Source organism: Harpia harpyja, chromosome 7, assembly GCF_026419915.1.
Source record: "Harpia harpyja isolate bHarHar1 chromosome 7, bHarHar1 primary haplotype, whole genome shotgun sequence".
In the NCBI taxonomy this organism is placed as follows: domain Eukaryota; kingdom Metazoa; phylum Chordata; class Aves; order Accipitriformes; family Accipitridae; genus Harpia; species Harpia harpyja.
In genome coordinates this window covers 27,490,924-27,513,286 of record NC_068946.1, presented here as the reverse complement: position 1 = coordinate 27,513,286, position 22,363 = coordinate 27,490,924, and the positions used below count along the sequence as shown (strand labels likewise).

The 22,363-nt window shown below is 38.9% G+C and overlaps 1 protein-coding gene across 3 annotated transcripts in view; it reads left to right on the top strand.

Moving 5' to 3' along the window:
• Positions 1-22,363, top strand: part of CREB1 (cAMP responsive element binding protein 1) — a 39,704-nt gene extending 17,341 nt beyond the window's left edge. The window contains exons 2-8 of one of the 3 annotated variants that reach the window (XM_052791177.1): positions 2,602-2,723; positions 6,205-6,351; positions 8,319-8,419; positions 11,871-12,013; positions 13,487-13,669; positions 15,074-15,224; positions 17,860-22,363. In XM_052791177.1, coding sequence (XP_052647137.1) covers positions 2,610-2,723; positions 6,205-6,351; positions 8,319-8,419; positions 11,871-12,013; positions 13,487-13,669; positions 15,074-15,224; positions 17,860-18,004 — 984 coding nt within the window. In that variant the 5' untranslated portion in view covers positions 2,602-2,609 and the 3' untranslated portion in view covers positions 18,005-22,363. Of the gene's footprint in view, positions 1-2,601; positions 2,724-6,204; positions 6,352-8,318; positions 8,420-11,870; positions 12,014-13,486; positions 13,670-15,073; positions 15,225-17,859 lie in introns of those variants that run through there. The other 2 variants (XM_052791178.1, XM_052791179.1) reach the window with 2 other exon arrangements.

The window sequence follows — 22,363 nt, the reverse complement described above, 5'->3', positions numbered from 1 at the left end:
TCATCTGTTTCTAATCCCAGTTGTATAGCAATTGACTCCATACTGGAGTCATGATTTCTATCAGCAAACAAAAGCATTTATTAGTTTTGCAACATACTTGAATTTGTAGCTGGGAAATTGTTTTTTAAAGTTCTTTTCAGATACTTGGCTGGGACATGTTGCTGATGCAAAAGATCTGCTCCTGAAACGGTTCCGATGAGGTAGTCTTTTGGCTGGAGTCACCATGATACATGCGTAGGAATTGGGAAAAAGTAGTTGATTTGCTTACCTTGGACAAACTGGCTGATACTCACAAAAAAGTGATAAAACTAGATACCTCCTTAAAAATGATAAAAATCGAAGGAAAACCTATGGTAGTCTAGTTTGTAGTTTGCACTTTTGAAAATGCAGAATACCCCCCCAAAAATTGGACATATAACATGGAGGACTAAGACTGTTAAAATATAAGGCATATGTTAAAGCTGGGATAGAGAACCACTTAAACTGTTGTCATGAATGAAGTCTTTAAGAACTGTTTGCTAATGTATATTACAAATAGTAATAGTGTGTGGATTTTCTTTCGTGCTTTGTGGAAGATGAAATGCAACATGGAGAAGACTTGGTACTGTAGGAAAGAATGGGGTTATTGCATTTGCATGGACATAGGCTATTCTTGAAATACAAAAATTGTAATGACTACTTAAAATGCTGTGAATTTACAATTAATTTCTTTCATGACCAGTTTACAAGTATGTATATACAGGTAGAGTATTGTTTATCTGTGAGCATTTGTTGGAGTAATACCTGGTATATGTGGGACAGAAATCATGGCAACAGGGAGAGGCATAACAAAATTCCAGGTGCTTAGAAGAATTTCATTTGTTTTTTCCAAAAATTTGTAAGTTTTCTTTCATTGTTTGTTTTTAAGGAAAATCAGGTTTAATTTTTTTCCTTCTTTTAATTTCCAAAGAGTTTCTAAACTGATGTTGGAACTAAATAATTGGTACTTAAATATTTCAGTATTCACACACACAAACACAAAAGCTCATTTGAACAGTCATTTTCAATACTGAATATACAGATTTTGATTTATATACATTGGCTTGCTTCCTTTTGATGTGAGATGCAGCTACTACTTTGAAATGCTGTCTTATCTTTGTTGATTAGCAATCATTTACTGTAAGACAGACATTTCGTATTATACTCAGGGTTGAAGTGTGACTCTACTGCTTTAGGCAATACATCTCCAAAGAGTATTCTCTTTCCTGTAACACTGAATTATAGTTTGCATTGAAACGAAAGTTCCCCTGACTTTGTGTTTAAAATGTGGTCACGGTACCACGCAATACACTGCATTCACACTTCTAAGTCTTTTCCTCGGGGGTGGGGAGGTTGGGGTGGCCAGTAAAGTTGAGCAAGGAGAGGGGCATTTCTCCTTCTTTCCACCTTTCTTCTGATCTGAGCATCCTCTGCCTCCAGGCCTTTTCCCAAAGCAGAAATGCTCTCTCTGCTGGTTGTTTTGCTCCAGCTCTGAAGAGAAGTGTGCTGCCTTAGGGTGGCTAGAGGCCTGAGTAGATTGGGCAGCACAGGGTGGTACACAGTATTAGTACTGTGGCTATGGAGGTAATATCGATTTTTAATATTTGCTATTTGGAGTTCTGTATAATACAGTGGTATTGATAGATCACCATTGGGAGCATTTCCTTGTATGTTGAAGTTATTTTTTATATATTAAATATTTTCTTATCAGTATTTAAAGAAGAACTGAAAAGTAATTTTCAAAAATCAGTGCAGAATTTAACATTCATTGCACTCTACTTACATGCATGGTTTTGGAAGTTATGCAACCTCTTTTTATAGAGTTGTATGTTCTGGTGATCTAGGCTTGCTCCATTATTGCTTAGACATGTACGTGTATTAGGAACTAAATATGGTGCAAAACTTAGGTCATGACAAACTACTATGTACCTCTAAATATAAAAGTATTAATTTGCAGTAAGGGTCAAGTAGAAATGGCTTCCATCATTACGTATACTGACTTTAAAACTACTGAGTAGAAAAGACTAAGTTGCTGTGACGTAGGGCCATACACAGTCTGGTTGTGGAAAGAAATTGCATGGAGGTGTTGCATATTTAGTTCAGATGGAAGAACACTGAAAACTAAGTGCCCAACACAGAAGCAATTGCTATTGGTTATCTGCAAACTGCAGTTGCGGGGGAGAGGGAGGACTGTAGCAGGGCACATTGTCACCTTGGCACTGAGGGAGTGCCCTTCCTGACAAACTGCCGGTCATTATTCCAAATTGCAGAGGCACTAGATGATCATAGTGCCATTGCTCGAGCAATTTTTTTTAAGATTAGCAAAACGCATTTTTTCTGATCTCATTATTGGAGGAGACTGGACCTGTTTTTCAGAAACATTACACACAGAAAAATCAGCCTGAGGCAGACACCTGGCATGAAAAAAATTTGCCTGAATGCTAATAGTTTGGCAACATTTTAATAAGCAAATGGAAACAGTATATAGTAATGGGAATTCAGCTGCAGTGATTGCTACCAGATCCACCAAGAATAATGGACTTGCATACCAACCCAGACTTACGACAAATGTTGTGATTGTAGGTAACTAAATGACCATGGAATCTGGAGCAGAGAACCAGCAGAGTGGAGATGCAGCCGTTACAGAGGCAGAAACCCAACAGATGACAGTACAGGCACAACCACAGATTGCAACGTTAGCCCAGGTATAAAATCATATGGTGTAATAGTTTTACCTGTTGGATAATTTTTTTAAGAGGGATAATGTCTGCTGATGGGCCTGAGAGAAGGTTCCATTGATACGATTCTGAAACAGGTGCGATGTGTAGTTCCTTTGATATTTGTCTTCACATTTTTAAAGCAGTAGAGATTTCTAACTTCCCATCACACTAGGCTGTGTTAGTTCTGAAGAACTGTATGTGTGTAAACTGTGTAATGTTAATAGAATAATGAATGAAAATATTTCTAGCATTCTTTACCACAACCATACCACTGGAAGGTATTTTTTTCAAAACATGTAATTTACTGTCTTTTTTTATATTGATTGGATTGTTTTGCTGTTATGTTATCTGTTGGAAACTTGTCTATAGCACTCAGTTTAATTCCGAAGAAAACAAACTGAAAATATAGATAAATAATGCAGCAAATACAACATCTTATCATATGGGATTAGTATTATAAACATCGTAATCAAGTGGAACGACCTGGCATTTGACAGCTTGTGTCACCCTGTTGTCTCCAGAATTTCACAGAATTGTTGGCTGTTTAGAGAGACGGTAGTAGATCATTTATTATCCCCAAATTATTTTGGAGAAACAAGAAATGCTATCCTAGCTACATCCCTGATTTTGGAACCTGGTTTCATTCTTGGATACACTGATGGTTGGCAGAAGCAACTCCATTGTGTAAATGAGTACAGAATCTTTTCAACTCTCTTCTGTAATGATTTAATTTTAAAACTATTTGCAGTCTGCAAAGAACAAACAGGTTTTTTAGATCTCATAGTCTTTTTAAGTGGCACAAGTGTTAAATCACTTACCATTTTATAAATGATTAATGTCTTTTTAAAGTCATTACACCTTTTGGTAAACCAGAGATAGTACACTTCCATTCAAGTGATAGTATAGGGATTGGAGCTGTTAAAATGCACAGGGTGATTTTGTTGAGTGAAGCTGCAGTGTGAATTTACAGGCCACCAGCTGCCCTACACCAGCTTGCCTCTTTGGGCAGTTTTCTCACTGTCTAACTTCGGCACAGGATGTAGGTGGTGCGAATAACACTTCAGTGTGAACTGAGTGGAAGTAGTTTTATTTCTCTTGCAAAACCGGTAAACTGCTTCTCACTTGATATGCATTAAGATTTAGTCCAGAGAGGCAAGAATGTTTTAAATTCATGTGCTAACGTACTACCCTCCAGGTAGCTGATCTTACAAGTATGTAGTGGGCTGAATGCACTTTACTCGGGCAAAATTACCCTGGTACTTGAGTGAGAATTTTTTCCAAGTAAGAAAAAGCTATACAGCTATGGTTAAAATCCATGTGAACGACAAAAAAATATGTTATATTTTTCCTAATTTCCTCTGTTGTCATTCACTGTATTATTTGCACCTTAGCTTTTCCTCAGGCTTTATATTCCTTGTGGAGGTGATATAACATTCTAAACATAATTCCTTGTCTTGGTCATATCAGTGTTACATTACTACAATATTTTTAATACGCGAAGTGGCAGTGTTTGGCATTAGGGAATGCCCTCAGAGGCTTAGGCAAATCTAAATAACTAATTATGTCAATTTAATTCATTCATTATCTCTTGTAAGGTCACCCCTCCTGTAAGCTTAGTTTAATTGCTGCATTTTTAGTGAGTTCAGGGTAGTTTTCAGAGTCAAAAGGAAACTCGTTCCAGTTCCACGAGGTATGAGTCAGAGACATGTGCGGAAGTTACACTCTGCTGTGGGCTTAATCCAGCCGCAGAGTGGCCTCCAGTTGATCAGCTTTGCAGTCATTGCCAAGGACTGTTTAGTCAGACATGCATTATTAAAAAAGGTTGCTTGGTAGAGGAATATAATTTGCCAGAGGAAAGTGCGCTCATGTTAATCTCAGCTCCGGTTTCTCTCAGATGTGAGTGAAGTACCACTATGTAATGCTGCAGCTGTTTTCCTGAAAAAGGAAGGTAAAGGCAAACACAAATTTGTGGATTAGGGAGGGAGAGCTGTGGAGGAGAGAGGTCTACATGTAATTCCCTTTAATTTTGTTGTTAAGCACGATTTCCTTGTAAGTGGTGGATGTTTACGGAAATTCAGAGATCAGCTACTGCAGCTTTTTGAGAACCACATGTTCATGGGGACAGCAGAGGATTTACTTCTGCATCCGGTACATAGCAGCTCTTTGAGATTAGGTAGGGCAGCAGTGCAGCCCCTTCTCGCATGGTAGCTACACGGGTGGAATTTCTTGAAAATGCCCTTGAACACTGGAGGATTGTTAAATTTTCCAAACTTGGGTGTCTAGAAGAAGGCTGGCTAGTCAGTGACCCATGACCTGGCTGAGGTCTGCCAGAGCAGCTCGTGCTTGCCTGCAGTCCTTCCCTGAGGGTTGTGATGGCGCGCATCGGGCGCAAACCGAGGGCCGCGTGTGCTGGTGCGGCAGCCCTGGCACCCTCCTGCCTTTCAGGAGCCACCCCGGCCACGAACACGTGCATCGCGTCACCAGAAAGTAGTGTTGAGTACTGGATGCGCACCAGGGCATCTGCCCAGCCACGTAGCAACCTTGGTGCGTGGTCCTTCAGCCGCCCATCATGGTTCTTGTGACCTGCCAGAGTAAGACTTCCCTGCGTGACGTGAACAGCTTTGTGTGGATATGGCTGTCCTCAGAGCCTGAGCCCCTGCGCAGGATGTGCGTGGCTGCGCACGCAGTGCTAACGTGCCGTGCTGAAGTCGTTAGCCTATCCCTGTTGGCACAGCCACTATGCCTACAGGTCTGCGCTGATGAAACAAAATTGTGTTTAGGAACTGAGGGTTTAAACTGTGGGCAATTTTTCCTCATAGAAATAACTCTTAAGACTAGAGTTTGTGTTGACCCGTTACACTGAATCACAATAACTGCATACAAGCCATTTGTTTCCACTGCAAACCCATGGGTTTTCCGTCTGAACACATGGTCAGTTTTCTTCATTTCAGTGGACTTTGCCACCTACTCAATATGGTTTAGTCTCTGGAAAGTCTGAAAGGTGTGACTCCCTCAAAATTTTTAACTGCTTACATCTGGCAAACACTTTGCGTTTTCTTGAGTGAGAACAAAAATAGCTCCACTCCCATATGTTTCTGCCTTTGACTCAGCAGTGTCTGTAGGAGTACACCCATGTCCTAGCAATATCTAACTGAAGTAAGCGAAAGGTAATAATGTGTTTTTATTAGGTTACCTCAAAATAGAGGCAGTTGTGTTTTTCGCATTCTTGTCAGTGGTTTTACAAGCGATGTTTTGAGCCTGCAGAAATTCTGCATTAGATTAATTTGTAAAGTAGGTCAGATGTTGGGCTTAGGCAGTTCAGGGGGTTTTATATTATGCTGAAACATTTGGGTCGTCTAACTGGGGTCTAGAAGAGACATAATTCTTTCACCAAAAAATGTTCTTTGTAGTGAAATAAGAAGATTTTGCAATAACCTAATTTATGCTCACTGTCTCTTCTTTGCAGGTATCTATGCCAGCAGCTCACGCAACGTCTTCTGCGCCCACGGTGACCTTAGTTCAGCTGCCCAATGGGCAGACAGTTCAAGTGCATGGAGTAATTCAGGCTGCCCAGCCATCAGTTATTCAGTCTCCACAGGTCCAGACAGTTCAGGTACTGACTGAAGAAATTCCTAATATGTGAATTGGGCCTTTTGTATAGTCCTGCCAGTTCACTGGTTTCTAATGTGTTTGTGTCCTGGATTGTGTTTTTGTGTATATAAACTTTAAGAGCACGTTGAAGGCAAAATCTGTACAGTATTTGCTACTCTGTGACTTCTTTTCTGTTCTGGTTTAACCACTTTTCACTTTCAAACATTGCTGAGTTTCATTTCCCTTTAGAATTTGTTTGGTGAGTTTAACAGCTTCATGGTTTTTCTTACACTATTACTCTACTTTTCATCTCTACTGTATTTTCATATATCTTTATTGAGTAAGAGTTCATACTATTCTGAAGTGAACAAAAGGGATTTTTTTTTTATAATGTAATCTTTAATCATTAATGAGGCTGATATTCTGTGATGAGAGTCTTTGCTAGTTAGAAAATACTTGCATTGGTTTACAAAGATGTCTGTATGTTAATGGTTCTTAAAATAAACCTATCAGTTCTCTCATAAAAATGGTTTTAAAATTTGCCTGTTGAATGGTGTTTGCTTTGTAAAGCCTTAGCATATTCTCTTCTGTAAAGCAAGACAGATAATGCAATATGATGAGGTAGCTTGAAGACATAGGAGACAAGTAGTCTGAAATCTTTAAAACCTGTAACTTTTTTTTTTTTTTTTTTTAACCACTTTAAGCTCAGTGTTACTGAATGCAGAAACAGAAATTGCTTGGTGTACAGCAGCTACACAGGGCAAGGACTGTACATCGTTCCTTTGCTATTAGTACACTGAGCTCAAAAAATGTTTAATTTTTAAAAGTAGACATCGTGACTATTTGATACAGGTATTTAGCTGGTATTATTTTAAAAAATAATAAGGCATGCATAATTTAAAACTAGGCCATTCTGATAATAATCTTTGTTTACTCCTTGTCAGCTTTACTGCTGAGTTTCTGGCAGGCTCTACCCTTCTCAGCCACTGGAGTCAAAAGTTTAGAGTTTTAATCTATCGGAGGTGAGCAGTTTTCAGAGAAGTGCACAAGTTACTAGCCCAGAGGTGGAAGATAAGAGACAATGAAACCACGCTTGGAATTCACCTGGCTTAGTGCAAAGCCAGGGTGTTTGGATGTTCAAAGCCCGGTAGTTCACAGTCAGCCTTGGACCTGTTCAGGCCCTTTATCTGATAACTGTGAGATTTGGGCGCCAGCAAGCTTTTTGAGCCTTTAGGAATCTTCCCTACAGTGCATAAAATGTCAGGCTGTGAGCTATGTTTCTCACATGGGCATTTCTCTATTCCCTGTGGCTAGCGTTTGTATATTAGTCAGGTGACTGTAGTCTTTTGGAAAACAGTCTCTGGTTTTATGTATTGGAGCTGTTTTTACATTTTTGGCACACTTCGAATTTAAAATTATACACCACATACAAACATTTTAGCTTTCCTTCATAAACCTTTGTCTTTTTTTAGCACAGATGTTCAGAATTGCAGCACTGCATTTTTTTTTAGCATCTTCATGTATGACGCTTTCCTGACAATTTCCCCCCAAAAGGCAGTCTCTCTATAACATGTCTACACAATTATTTATAAATTAATGTTTCTCAACTTCAGTATTTTGCTCTTTGTTTCCAAACACTTCTGCTATCTTAATTTGGTTTTAGTTATTCTCTCCCTAAATTTTACTAAAAATATCTTTTTTTGTTTCCTTAAAATGGATGGAAACAAGGAATCCTGGAAAGCAAAAAGTGTATGGAATTACTGTTTATATTTTCTTATTGGAGTATTTAAATTATAAAGGACATTCTCACGGGTAGATAACTGACTGTGGTCATTCTTCACTGGATCTGTTACTAAACAGCCTGCCTTTTCTGTTCATTGCCTAGGTAGAAGCACTGTAGAATACTTGCATTGTAGTGTTTTTCACATTTCCTTAAAATAAAGACATTGGAAGTGTCTTGTTAAGTTTGATTGTTGTTCTTATTTACAGATCTCCACTATAGCAGAAAGTGAAGATTCACAGGAATCAGTAGACAGTGTCACAGACTCACAGAAGCGAAGAGAAATTCTTTCCAGACGACCATCCTACAGGTATGGAGGTTAAAAGCAGAAGCATTTTGCTCTATGGATGCATTCTTCACGTGGGGAGTGTCGTGGTTTAACCCCAGCCAGCAACTAAGCACCACGCAGCTGCTCACTTACTCCCCCCCCCACCCAGTGGGATGGGGGAGAGAATCGGAAAAAAAGTAAAACTCATGCGTTGTGATAAGAACAGTTTAGTAGGACAGAAAGGAAGAAAATAATAATAAGAATAATATGACAATAATAACAATAAAGGAAGTAGAATATAAAAAACAATAGCACAATGCAATTACTCACTGACCGATGCCATGTTAGTTCCCAAGCAGCAATCCACCCCCCTCCCCAGCCAACTCCCCCCAGTTTATATACTAGGCATAATGTCACATGGTATGGAATATTCCTTTGGCCAGTTTGGGTCAGCTGTCCTGGTTGTGTCCCCTCCCAACTTCTTGTGCCCCTCCAGCCTTCTTGCTGGCTGGGCATGAGAAGCTGAAAAATCCTTGACATAGTATAAACACTACTTAGCAACAACTGAAAACATCAGTGTGTTATCAGCATTCTTCTCATAGTAAATCCAAACCATAACACTGTACCAGCTACTAGAAAGAAAATTAACTCTATCCCAGCCGAAACCAGGACAGGAGACAAACAGTGTGATTTTATAGTTATTTTGACATTTACCATTTAACTGAAATCTCTCTTCTGCAATGTCTTTCCATGGAATAGGATGTAAAGAGTGTAAGCAAATAGGAGGAGGAGGAAGAAACCTCAGCTGTTACACTCAAGTTAAGACAGAAATGAGCTGAGAATAAGCGAATTGCCACATTTGTGAAACGTTGAGGTATCATTGTGCTAGGTGCCTTAGAGGTAGCTTTAATGGATACTTAATACATGAAATACACTGAAGCTTTGCAAGAAAGTAACTTCTGTATAATCTGTAGTCTGCAAAAAATCAACTCTATTGTTTTTCATTATTATTGAAATGCTAGCAGCAATCAAACTTAATTCCTCTCTCCCATGAGACTTTCAATGAACACGTGTTCTGTGGCTCAGAGAGAATTTCTGCTTGAGCAAAATTGGTTGTGTTCAAAGTTTAAGGAGTCAGGGTGTGAGTCGAATGTAGTGATAGGCATCTAGTATCTTTAGTTGTCATGGCAAATACTTCTGCGGTTAAGACCAATTGAGGTGCTCCTTCACATGGTATTAGTCATATGTTACTTTATTAATTAAGCCCTTGCACAACTTTCTCTGGCTGTACTAAATCTCACTTTTCATTCTTAAAACATGCTAAATAGTGTTAAGGATCAGCTCTGGAGTTCAGCAGGTTTTAAGTGACCTGTGGATTCCTGCTGCTTCAGAAAATTCAGATGCTTCTTTTTTCTTTATGAGCATAGCCTTAGAAATATAAGCTAGACTGTAGGCCTGAGCATATCTCAACCATATTTTTTTTTTAGCACTTGCAGATTATTTTCTACCTTCTCCAGCAGCCTTCAGGGCTGTTCTGCTGAAGATAGTGAAAATCATTGCTGACGATCCCTAGCCATAATAGATCTGTGAATATATTTTTATTTGCGAGGAGCAGTGTTGCTAACTTCAAGGCTGCCACAGACTTCCTTGCAGTCTGCTTCTGCAGTGAGACACTTGCTTTTACTATATATGGAAGAATGGCTGTATATCGTGAGACAACAGAGCTAAGTAAACAAGCAGCAAAACTGAGAAGAGGGTACTTGTGCATGCTAACTTCTGATTGAGATGGACTCCTTTGCATGCACTGATGCCGCACCAGTCTCTGTCCTCAAACCAGATCCTGGTGACTCAGCAAAGCTTTGTAATTGTAAGACTTGTATACGCAGCTCAGACTCTGGGCTGGCATAGGTGTCATGTCAGAAAGGCTGCGCCAGACTACTGCTGTGCTTAATGAGTTCCCGGTTGGCATTATTCAAGCTGCTGTAACTGGCCCCAGAGACAAGATAGGTGCAGATAGGTTCACAGAACTGAAAGCTATACCTTTTCCTCAGAAATTCCACTTTGATCCTGCTACTGAAGTACATCATGTGTTCCCCATGTCAGTTCATAGCTCCTATATTTGTAAAGCTGCCACCTTACCTTCTATCTTAAATCCATCTTTATGATGGCAAAGGTGGGTTTTAACCACCAGATTGTAACTGACATGAGCTTAAAAAGTGGTGAGCTGTAGTTTCTTCTTTTCTATTTTGAGCTTCTTGGGTTTTGTTCCTCATCCTCCCTGCTCTCCATATTTCTCGACTGTTTTGTCTACTAGTTTTTTTGGTCTAATACCTAGATTGCAAACTCTCTGGATGGGAATTCTTTATTTGTCCAAGTGGTGCTTGGCACAGTGGAGTGCTTGTGCAATGCTGGGGTTCTTGCATGCACGCAGAGTCAAAACAGCAACAGCAAAGCTCTGTTTGTCAAGTTGCTTAGCAGAGTGACTGCTCTCCCCGAATAGCTCCATACAGATGTTCTGGCTCCCAAAGCCTGAGGAGCTTTATTTAAGAAATGAGTGTTGTCTTGGAGCTTGGGGTCTACAGCTGTGTTTGCTTCATCACACTTTGAGTTCTAGTGACAGTCCACAGGAAAACGTATGAGGAGAATTACAAAAAATGTTGCTCTTTACTTAAGTAGCATTTTGCAGTGACATAATAGAATATGCCAGCAGTGAACAGGGCTTGACAGTCCTCTGAGGGACAGTGTTTGGTCTAAACGATGCAAATTGCAGTAACTGCTATGGTCAGTCTTACAGTCATGTTCAGTGGGACCTGTAGCGGTGATGTTTTAGCAGTTTTGGCTTTGGATAATTAACCCATGGAAGTAATTAAACAAACTGTTCTTTCCTTTACCCATGCTGATCTCACAGCTTTCTCAGGCAGGGCACCTGTAAATGTAACTGTGTGACTTCACTCAAACACTCGGTATTGTCTCCCAGACACGTGTTACATTATAAACTGGTTGCTCTTTACAAGCGTTTCTGCTAACTTCCTTTATACTCAGCTCTCGGGCTGAGGCCTTTACGGTCTCTGAAATGAAGCGGTTCCCCTAATGTAAGTGGGGAGACAGGTTTTTACATACTTTTGCTTTCTTCAAGTCTTTATGTGGCTAAAAGCAGGAAACAAGTAAAAATGGATGAGAGAGAACCATGTTTTTAAGAAAAAGGGAAGGTTTTGATAGCTGTGTCTTGGGTTGAGAAGAACCTGTTGAGAAGCACCTGTATCTTGTGTTGATAAGCACAGCTGTTCTGTGCTGGCTCTCTTGCCCATCTGTGCATGGCACTTTGAACAATCCTCTCCAATAAGAGTTTGAAGATAGTGCGGGTTTTTCATTCTGCACCCGTATTTTCCTTGCTGGCTTACTGCACTTTTCAGTTTTCTCCAGCGTTATATATCAAATAGACTTTTTTTTTTCAATTTTTATTAAAATCTCTACAACACACTGTCTTTGCCAGAAAAATTTTGAATGACTTGTCCTCAGACGCCCCAGGAGTGCCAAGGATCGAAGAAGAAAAGTCTGAAGAGGAAACAGCAGCACCTGCCATCGCCACTGTTACGGTGCCAACTCCCATTTACCAAACCAGCAGTGGGCAGTACAGTATGTAGTCTGAATTTCTCAGTGGTGCTAGTAAGTGGGGATGAGAAGATGAAGAACTATTATTTCTATAACTGTTTGGACTAGGACAAAGCAGGAGGTGAAAATAAGACTACTTTAATTTGACTGTTTGATAACCATGCCTTTTAAACACTTCCCTATTGTAAGTATTTGAAATGTTCAGTTAACATTCTGGGACTGCTTGCCAGTTAGTGTAGCTAATGCATCCTGAGGCAAAGTATGAACTAACCATAATGCTGTTATAAACTTTTTCACTTCAGGAACCAGGTGAGGTAATTCAGAAGTTTCTTTTTTTCTTGGCAGATTGTTAATACTCATTCACAAAATTGCAACCTTATTAATAGAAAAAACATTACAGTCTGCAATTACATTTTTAGAAAGTCCTGAAAAAATAAGAACTTCAGCAAACTTATTTAAAATATGTAATAAATATAGGTTTCTGTTTTCTTTATTCATTAGATTTTATAGATCTAGTGCTTTGACTTGAAGGATTGAGAGTACAGCAGTAAAGCTAGAATTCACACGCTGTCTCACACAAACACACACAGTATTAAATATACAAAAAGGGAGAAAGAACTACTTGTTTACATCTTTCACTTACAATCTCTTTAAAATTTTGTATCTCTGTTTACTCCTTAGCCACTTTGCCTAATGCCCTACTTAATTTTATTGAAACTGATGCAGTTAACTCTGCTTTCCTACCATAACTGTAAAATATCTGCTTGTGCAGATAGTTGAGTTTTTGGGGTGTCTGTATATAGGAACACAGTAAAATTCTGTGGAATCACGAATGAGGGGTGATGTCAGTATACCTGCATGACAGGATTGAGGGAAAGAAAGGAAAAAAACCCAGCAAAGTAAGACTGCTTGAAGGGAAAAAAAAAGTGTGTGAAACTGGACCTTTATGAATGAAAACACTGCTAGGAAGGTGCTGAGGAAGTTGTAGAGAAGGGGGGATACAATCAGAAGAAAAAAAAATGCCAAAGCAAGAAGAAAATGAAACACAAGATGGATAGCAGTAGCAGCAGAGGAGACTGAAGGGCATAAAGCATGGAAGAGGAAAGGAATTTCAGATGAGAAGAAAAAAGAAAGGACTGAGGAAAAGACCTAAACCAACCAAGAAGAAAATCTTAACTAACAAATTAAAAAGTATTGCCTGGGGGAGGATTGTAGCTCCTCTGTGTGATGCTGTTTTATCAGAGAAACCAATTTGTGGTTTAGGCTGTGTTTTTTGCCCCCCCCAAAAATATGGGTCTCATGAAAAATTGAAAGTTTACTTTCAAAGTATGATTTCTTTAATGTACATTAAAGCCATATGTCTGATTTGAGGTTGTATAAGGGCTCAAGGGATTTAACTCAGATCAGTATTCTTCCAGGTTTAATCTAGGTTTAATACTGTAAGTTAATGAGTAAATTGGTGTCTTAAATGCTGTGTCCGGTTTTTTTTTCCTTCAGTTGCTATAACCCAAGGAGGAGCAATACAGTTGTCTAACAATGGCACAGATGGAGTACAAGGTCTCCAGACATTGACTATGACCAATGCAGCTGCAACCCAGCCTGGCACCACCATTTTACAATATGCACAGACCACAGACGGACAACAGATACTTGTACCCAGCAACCAAGTTGTTGTACAAGGTGAGAAACTTCACAGCCAGTCATTCTGTATAACATTTTCTCCATGCAGATACAAGTTGCCAACCTAACTCCTTCAAATGTGTCAGGAAACAGAATTAACAGCTTTGGCACAGTAAAGTCTCCAAAATTATTAAAGGAAATTCTGGACAAAGCTATTTGTCACATTTTCTTGGAGCCTTTCCCTTCAGATTGATAAAATTGTGGATATTTTGTGTTTACTTCTTAAAAGAATATATTCATTTTTGGTTTTCCATGCTGTACTTCCTCTATTTTGTCCACGCCATTTTTTTTTTTTAATATGTTCTGCAAAAACTGATACCACTTTAGAGTTCTGAGTTCTCCCAGATAGTCATCTGCAGCAATAGTAAATTTAAAGTGAAGCATTAAAGTTAGGAAAGAAGGTTGTTTGATTCTTTCTATAAGGACACTTTAATTTATTAGTAATTTTTTCCCCTTTACAAGTCATAATTTCTACCTATTATGGCTTTTGTAACTAGTCACCAAGTACTTAGTGACTGAATCTTAGAATCATAAAATAATTTAGTGCCTTAAGAGATCATTTGGTCTAGCACTCCACTTAGAGCAAGCAGGGCTACTTCAACTTAGAGTAAGTTAGAGTTTTTTATTGTATTAAAATACATGTTTTGGTGTATTAAAAATTGGGGGGGGTATTAAAAATAACAGAAAAGTGTACCCCTGCTTTTATGATTGTAAAGCAGGTGATTTGAAAGTTATCCAGTGAAGAGGTCTCCAGGCATCAGTGAAAATACATAGCCAAGAAAAATACTATTGCTGCATTGATCTTCTGGTTTTTGTGTTCTTAAGGACATGTGATTTCTTTAGGTGGTGTCATATTTTTTTTTGAGCTCAGGCAAATATAACACACTCCTAGATTACAATAAACAAACAAAAGACCCAAGACCTTGTTCATTTTAGAGAAGTAGTGGAGTGCCTAGTTTGCACTGTCTCTCTCTTCTTGGAGTAAATGCTACATCTCTCCACCCTTTTTTCTGTGCCAAATACTTAAACGTGCAGTTTCTCCTTTTGCAGATAGACATTTGGAGCATAGCTAGAAATACTGTTTGCCATCCTTCATCTTCTTGAAACTGCTAAAACTGCCCAAAAAACAGAGAAGTAAAAAGAAATATGCTAGGGGAGAAAGAAGCACAGCAATACAGCAAGACAAATCAAGTTATCAAGCACAAGTGAAGACTTCTTCAGCAGGAATGCTCAAAACTTTGCCTACATTGATAAACTGAGACTGAGCAATGATGAACTAGATGATGGTCATCCCTCCTGTACTGTAGCCCAGAGTGCATGGTTAGATAGATGACTAGGTGCTCTTCACACCATGGTTAACAGCGCTGTCACCAGACTGACATGGTATTCCCTTGTGTCTTTCAGCTGCCTCAGGAGATGTGCAGACCTACCAGATTCGCACCGCCCCTACCAGCACCATTGCACCAGGTGTAGTCATGGCATCCTCTCCAGCACTTCCAACCCAGCCAGCAGAAGAGGCCGCACGGAAGAGAGAAGTGCGTCTAATGAAGAACAGGCATGTACATTTAGATCACTTTTTTTCCAGTCAGCTCTGCATAGAACTAGAGTGTTAAGCACTAAGAATCCTGATCTTTCTTAGTCATTTTATGAAATGCTTTCTGAAGAATTTGCCTTTATTTAAAGATGCAAAGCAAAGAAGCACATCTGCTAATGCCATGTATTGTGACTATGAAACCCTAAGTAAAGGTGTGAGACTCATTCTGTGAGGTGTATGAATTTGTTAGTTGCCATAAGGAGAAAAGTCACTGGTGAGAGACTTGTATGACTGCAGATGTGTTCTTAAAAACGCTGAGGTGAGTTGGTTTTTTTGAGTTAATGCATTCAGGTAGTTTCCTTTCCTGGATTCTTTACCTTAGCCTTCGGCATGGATTCTCCTTCCTGCTGGCCCACCTGCAGTCTTCATGAGTACTTTCTTGATTGTCTCACTTGTTCTCTTTAGCTGCTTGCCCTTTGAGTTTTACCCTCCTGAGGCAGAAAGACTCAAGGAAAGGCTAAACAAGCAGCTACTGCTTTTGAAATCTTGTGGAGACAGTAGTGACAGCAGAAGGGCTGACAGAAAGAGAGAAGAATTGACCCTGTAGGATTTAGCATGCAAGGAGGAACAGCCAAGCCTACTGAGGTGGGGCTTGGTGGAGACAGCGAAGAAAGGGAGCAGCAGAGAGAATTTGGGCACGGTGCTCCTTAAGCCTGCTGCTGTGGTAGAGGGAAGAGGTGGGCCTGAGCTGACCCATCACACCAGACTTGAACTCCATCTGCAGGCCACAGATTTGAGCCTGTATGTTAGGAAAATAGCAGTGCTTCCCTCCCCTCTGAGGAGGGGAAGCCCCATGAAAACACTGTTTACTTCATCTGCCAGTCTGAAAAAACTGTTACGTTGTACAGGTGCATTTATCTTCTGTAGATTGCTGAGCTGTGAACACAATGCAAAGTTACATGAGCAGACCCAATGCTTATCTGAGGGACTTTAATGAAGTAAATAATGCTGAACAGCAGAGTTCGCTTTTTTAAAAGGTTTTTCTATAGAATGACACCCATCTCCCCTTTTTATGTATTTTTCTGATATCACTGAATAGTAGATGTTAGCCTTTCAGGCTCTGCATTTGAGAAAAATTTACTTAGCATTCTGAATCCCCTCATTTAGTCAGCAGTCTTATTCCAGTAAAAGAAGGCTTTTGTGTTTGGGAAAGCCAAGAAAAACAATGGGGAATTACCCCCACTTGAGTTAAATTGACAGCTTTTGCAACAGTATCATGTTGCATGTGGTGCTTTTAGCCTGCCTGCTTAATAGATCTTTGCAAATCTAGGCTCCATAGCAAAGCAGGGGAAAGGGATATAGAGAGGCAGATGGTGAGGTGGTACTTATTGGAGGATTATAGCGTAAATATTCATAGATATTATTGTGCAAATTTTCTGTGTAAATTTTACATTTTAAAAGCTCTCTTGTAATTCAGTACAACTCTAGCTGTTCATAATGAATAACTAATGCACACAGACTTGAGGTGGCTTAATATACAGCCCAAGCTGGCAGAAAAATCACGAGAAGAAAGAAAAAGTTGTCACCCGAGAAGACAGGTTAGTAGTTTGCACTGAGAGGCATTTCCTGATCCAGTAGTACTTACTCTTTTGGTGACACAAGTAACAGCCCAAAATGACTTAAATTCTAAATGTTGCATATGGCCCACCGAAGTGCTGCAAGCATGTGAAGTTGTATTTGTGGGGGTGACAAATAGATACCTGAGTCCTTTCAGGGCTTCCAAACTAGGGTTTCTTCATCCTGTCTCATTTGTGGAGCTGAATTTCAAAAATTACTTTTAGAATCTTCTTACCAGGTAGTTCCTGAAACAGACATTCTTTTTTACCTATTAGTACAACTACTACTTACCTAATAAGCAGAAGAACTGGGTTCAATTTTGTCCTCTCATTTCCCAGAACATTGTCTGTATCGAGATCTGCTTCAGCACATTAACACTGCCATGTTCTTGACACAGCAGACAAGGACTGAAGAATTATATGGTTGCTAGTGACTGTTTATTTTGTGATTTTTTTATTTGAGTCATTTATATTATCATTGCAGTGATGCAGACATTATTAATAAAATTAAAGTACTGCTCAAGAGCAAATATGTGAATGCTCTAAATACAGCTTTTTTTGCACCAGTTGAACATCCTGACCATTAGTATTTGGTTGGACTGCAGCAAAGGGAAGAGTGAAGACTATAAAGAGATTAATGGATGAATATTGTTCTTGTCCATGTTTTTATTATTCATCTATTTGTTATAATAATAAAATCAATGAAATTATTGCAGCAGCATTCAAATCAGCCTAAAGGCTCTAATGTAAATCCTGGAAGCAGAATTTTGTCATTGAGTAAGATCCTTTTCTCAGAGAAGCAGAATTTTATTGGTGCTGATTTACTGGGATCTGCATGTTGAAATGATCTGTGGATCTTGAGTGTGTGTGATTTGTGAGGAGCAATTTATGAACTTAGCATTTTTCCTAACTTGCATTTCTTAACAATACCTCCGTATTCTAAAAATGGCAGTGCTAGGTAAAGGTTTGACCTGAACAGCTAAGTAGCCCATGTCTGCAAGTCATCATTCTGGATTTGAATGGCCTTTTTTGCTTTGCAGAGAGGCAGCACGTGAATGTCGCAGGAAGAAAAAGGAGTATGTGAAATGTCTAGAAAATCGAGTGGCTGTGCTTGAAAACCAAAACAAGACACTGATTGAGGAGTTGAAAGCACTTAAGGACCTTTACTGCCACAAATCAGATTAATTTTGGATTCCCATTTTCACTTGTCCAGGTGGGATAGAGACTGGTTCTGGCTATGCCCAGAAAGACAAAGTAAACTTTTTATTTTCTAAACATTTCTTTTTTTCTATGCGCAAAACTGCCTGAAGCAACTACAGAATATACTTCATCTGTGCTTTGCATCAAACTGTGAATGTTCAAGTACTTGCCTCCACTTCTCCCCCTACAAGATTATTTTCATCATCAGTCTCAGCATGAAGAAGGAGAACAGGCTTCTTTCTCATCTCCCCATCATCTTCAAGGAGTAACAGCGATCTCTTGGGAAGTTACTGTGGGGAGGGTCCTTCTGTAATGATTTGAAGAATTTGTGCTGAGCCCTTTCCATTGCCTTAGAGACAGAACCACCCCAGCCTCTTGGTCCAGAGAACTGTGGGCCACATACATGGAGCATACATGGTGCAATGAAGACGCAATGGTTGCCAAATTGGTTTCACATATTCATTATGAACTATAAAAATAGATGGCTAAGTGGCATGCCAAATGAAAGGCACTTCACAGTCACGTTCTTGATTTGGAGATAACATACCTTTTTCAAACTAGCCCAGAAGGGGTTTTGATTTGTAATCTGTATTAAACCCTCCTGGACTAGTAAAAACTTCTCCATACCTCAGAAACAAATGCATTGAAATGAGCTTCACTGGTCAGTTGTTGCTTCTCAAAGCTTATGTGTGCAAGTGTGTTCAGCATTTTGAATGCACAAAAAGCAAACACCAACTTCATAGGATGTTGGTCAGGAAATTATATTTGGATGGGAAAGGAATTCAGAATAAAAAGGTACAACAGTGACATTTCAAAAACAGTCACATAGTAAGCAAGGGTAACACTTGAAAGCACTACCTGTTCATATGCAGAACAACTAAGCAGTTGAAGCATGGCCAACTCCACGTACATACTCCCTGATGATGGTATAGTCTGTGCCCCAAATCCTCTCAAGCAATGAGGTTATTTCTATTTCCCTACCACTATCTTATGTGATGGAAATTATTATACTCAATGGAAACATCAGCCTGGTTTGCTAGATTCTTTTTCAAACTTTGAGGCTGCCTTCCATACATAAATTAAATTGCAGTATGACAAGTACCAAGACAACCTCGAATACTGAAGAGGACTTCAAACACAAATATTCCAACTTCTGCTTCGCAAGGGACAATATTAATTATTTGAACCTGGCCAAGCTAGCTAAACTCTTAATTTATTCGGAGGATTTTTTCATGTAAAGGGTCAGATTTACTGAGTAATTTATTCCTGTAAGTAAAATTACTCATGTGCCTCAGATGTTTGCAAGATCAAATTTTTGTGTGCACTGAGGAAATGAAATCTTTCCCAGATTTACATTGTTAAAAAAGTAGTTCATGTTTAAAACCAACTCTGTACTAAGCATTAGGACTTCAAAAGAATCATGCTGAAAAAGAACCAAAAAAGAATGTCAAGAAGTCGTCAAAAAGAATGTGTCAAAAAGAATCGTGTGCAGTTTGTTTACTGGCCCTCTGAAGCCAGACTCTTGATATATTAGCTTGGGTCATCTGATGGAGTAAGTTTACTTTGGGCTTCTGGTCAAACTTTTATGTATAGAGACATAGGAATAAGGCTCTGGTCCGTACTAACGCCTTGCCTAGCAAAGTATTCGCTAATATTTTTTTTCCCATTCACTTTACCTGTTTTTAAGATAAATTTCAAACACGAGCTTCTAAAAGGTTATACAATCAATGTGACGTTCTAAGAAGAACATTTGGAAGACTCTGGGCAGTTGAGTCTCAAACAGCTAAGCAGTATTAAAACTTCTAGTTTTCTCATTTGGGAGGGCATTCAGTTTCAGAGACTTTCAAAGGAGCAGGGTTAAACTTACAGCATTATTGTTAAATCTAGAGTTAGCAATAATTTCAAATTACGTTTGTATTTGAAGAAGAGAACGTACCTATCAATTATGAAATGATTCATTTTCACAAGTTTTGAGGGGGTTTATAAATGGTCTATTTTTATCTGCCATAGAGAATTAATTTTCATGGTTTTATTTAATGGAAGTTGAATTTATTAGTTTAGCAATGCAAATGTAAAGAAGACTCTAAATTCTCAGCAATGCTTTTATAAAAATGGTCTGATTCTTAGTCAGAGAATACAAACACATAGAACGGTTACCAGTTTTTCAGAACTAGTGCTGAAGTAGAAATGTTGATAATACAGGAGTCATTCTTATAAAACATGAAGCTCATGATGGCCTAATTTACGCAGTTATATGGGATGGTTCCTCCAGCTTTGAGAAACACAGAAAAGGCTGTACATGCCTACATTAAGGCTGTTTCTTTTGTAGAACCACCTGTTTGCAAAAACATGAGTTTTTGCAGTGAACCTGAATGAGGCTAGCTGTGATCTGAGAGCTGTTCCTAGTGCGTAATGAGCAGTGTTTAGCGCTTGCTGATAGTCACTCAGCACAAAGCCTGGGAGCTGAAAGGACCAGGGAGCCTAAACCAATACCCAGACAGGGTTTTTCTAATACAGGGTTGGTGCAAATTTGTGCGGCAGTGACAGGAGAACTGTGTTACTGGTTTGTCTGTGCATGGTCTGCAAGTAGTCTGTAGTGTTACTAGTCTAGACCTCATTAGCAACTAATGTTTCACTAGGAAAAAGAACATTAAAGTTCATAGAGATCTGCAAGGATCTTCACTTGCATTTCTGCTGCACTGAGGATTTAGGGACTGGAATTTATTTAACGGAAATTTTAAATGATAATAATAAAAAATGTATTAGACCAAGTCCAGGGCTGGCTAGGGTTACCCATACATGCTTTACTATTCACACTGGGAAATAAGGGAAAGAGTATGACACAGGAATCCATTCATGTGTTATTTATCAAGTAGTGAGGTTGGGGTAATCAGCTCCTATAAACTAAGGCCATTTGGAAATAGGACAGAAATTATGCTGGCAGGGGGGAGGGAGGGTTAGTTTTATATCTCACAGTTGTGAGTTTTCAAGAATTGATAGCCTGTTTTACCTGAAGAGAGGGTTAGAAAGGGCTAGATCCATTATGTTCATAATAAACAAGAATTGATTTGAAATATAATTTTTGTAATGTCATTATTTTGCAAAACAACAGCACCAATCAGGCAGTTAAGATATTGTCAGAGGTGCTCTTTTAATTTAGATATTCTTGGAAAATACATATGTATAATATATGTACATATATATATATACACACAGTATATAATCTACAGCTCTGAGAGCTTTTAAGTCAGGAATGCTGAGTATTATAGTATATGGAGGTCAGAAAAAATTTTTACTTTTCTGTGTATGTCTGGGTGTGTGTGGACGCGTGCGCGTGTGTGAAAGCTTTCTCCCGCCCCAGTAGTTCTGGGCTGCATTATTCGAGCGCTTATTACTGATTTGTTTTGTGCTGTTTCTCAGTTATCCATTTTCAAGAATTTTATTTCACCTTTCATGGCTTTCGTGAGGTTTGTTTTTGGTTTTTATTGATGGAGATTTTTGAAATTATGTAAACAGTTGTTTTACAGCAACCACCACCCCCCAGAATAGTTCACTTTTGGGCTTTTTCTCTTTGGCAGCTATATATCAAAGGCAAAACAATTGGAAAGGTTGTTAAGGTGTTATTTTCTAAAGGAACCACTGGTAAGACTTCTGTTTTCCTCCTGGGGTCGTGGCGATGCATTTTTATTTAAGCAGCGATTTCACCAGAATTAGGTAGTTGCCAGCGCCATTGCTTGTATCTGAAAGCACAACTTTAGCCTGTCATACTCGTCAGGACTGTACAGACACCTGTAGGTTCTGGCTGTTCTATAGTTGGCTTTTGCATTGTAGACCACTGTCTTCTCCGGTACTTGTACGTTGATCAGAAAATTGGTGGGGTGTTTGGAATCATTAAGAGGCTCAGGAAAAAAAAAAAAAAAAAGATTTAATAAGGAAAAACAGCCCTGGTAGTTTCTGATCTAAATTTGTACTACAGGTTTTTTTAAATCTGGGCTTCCAGTAGACTGCAGCTGCAAGTAGTCATCTGTTAGTGAAAATTGGCCTCTGCTTTTTTATTTTATATTTTTTTTAATTTATGACAGCCAGCGCTTTTTGTGGGTTAAAGTAAAGGCAAGTCTCCCCATCAAAACAAGTTCAGTATCAGTGGTTGCAAATCTATGACAATTTGTAGAGGATTTCATTGGTTTTCTAAGACCCTGTTTTTACTGTCATTTTTTCACCCTGAAGCTGGTTAGTGATGTAACATTTGCCAATGATCTAACCAAAAGGTCATGTATTTATTTTTGTTACACTATGTTCTTTGTAAATGTTTAATTAAAATGTGCACTTTTTTAAAAAAAAAAA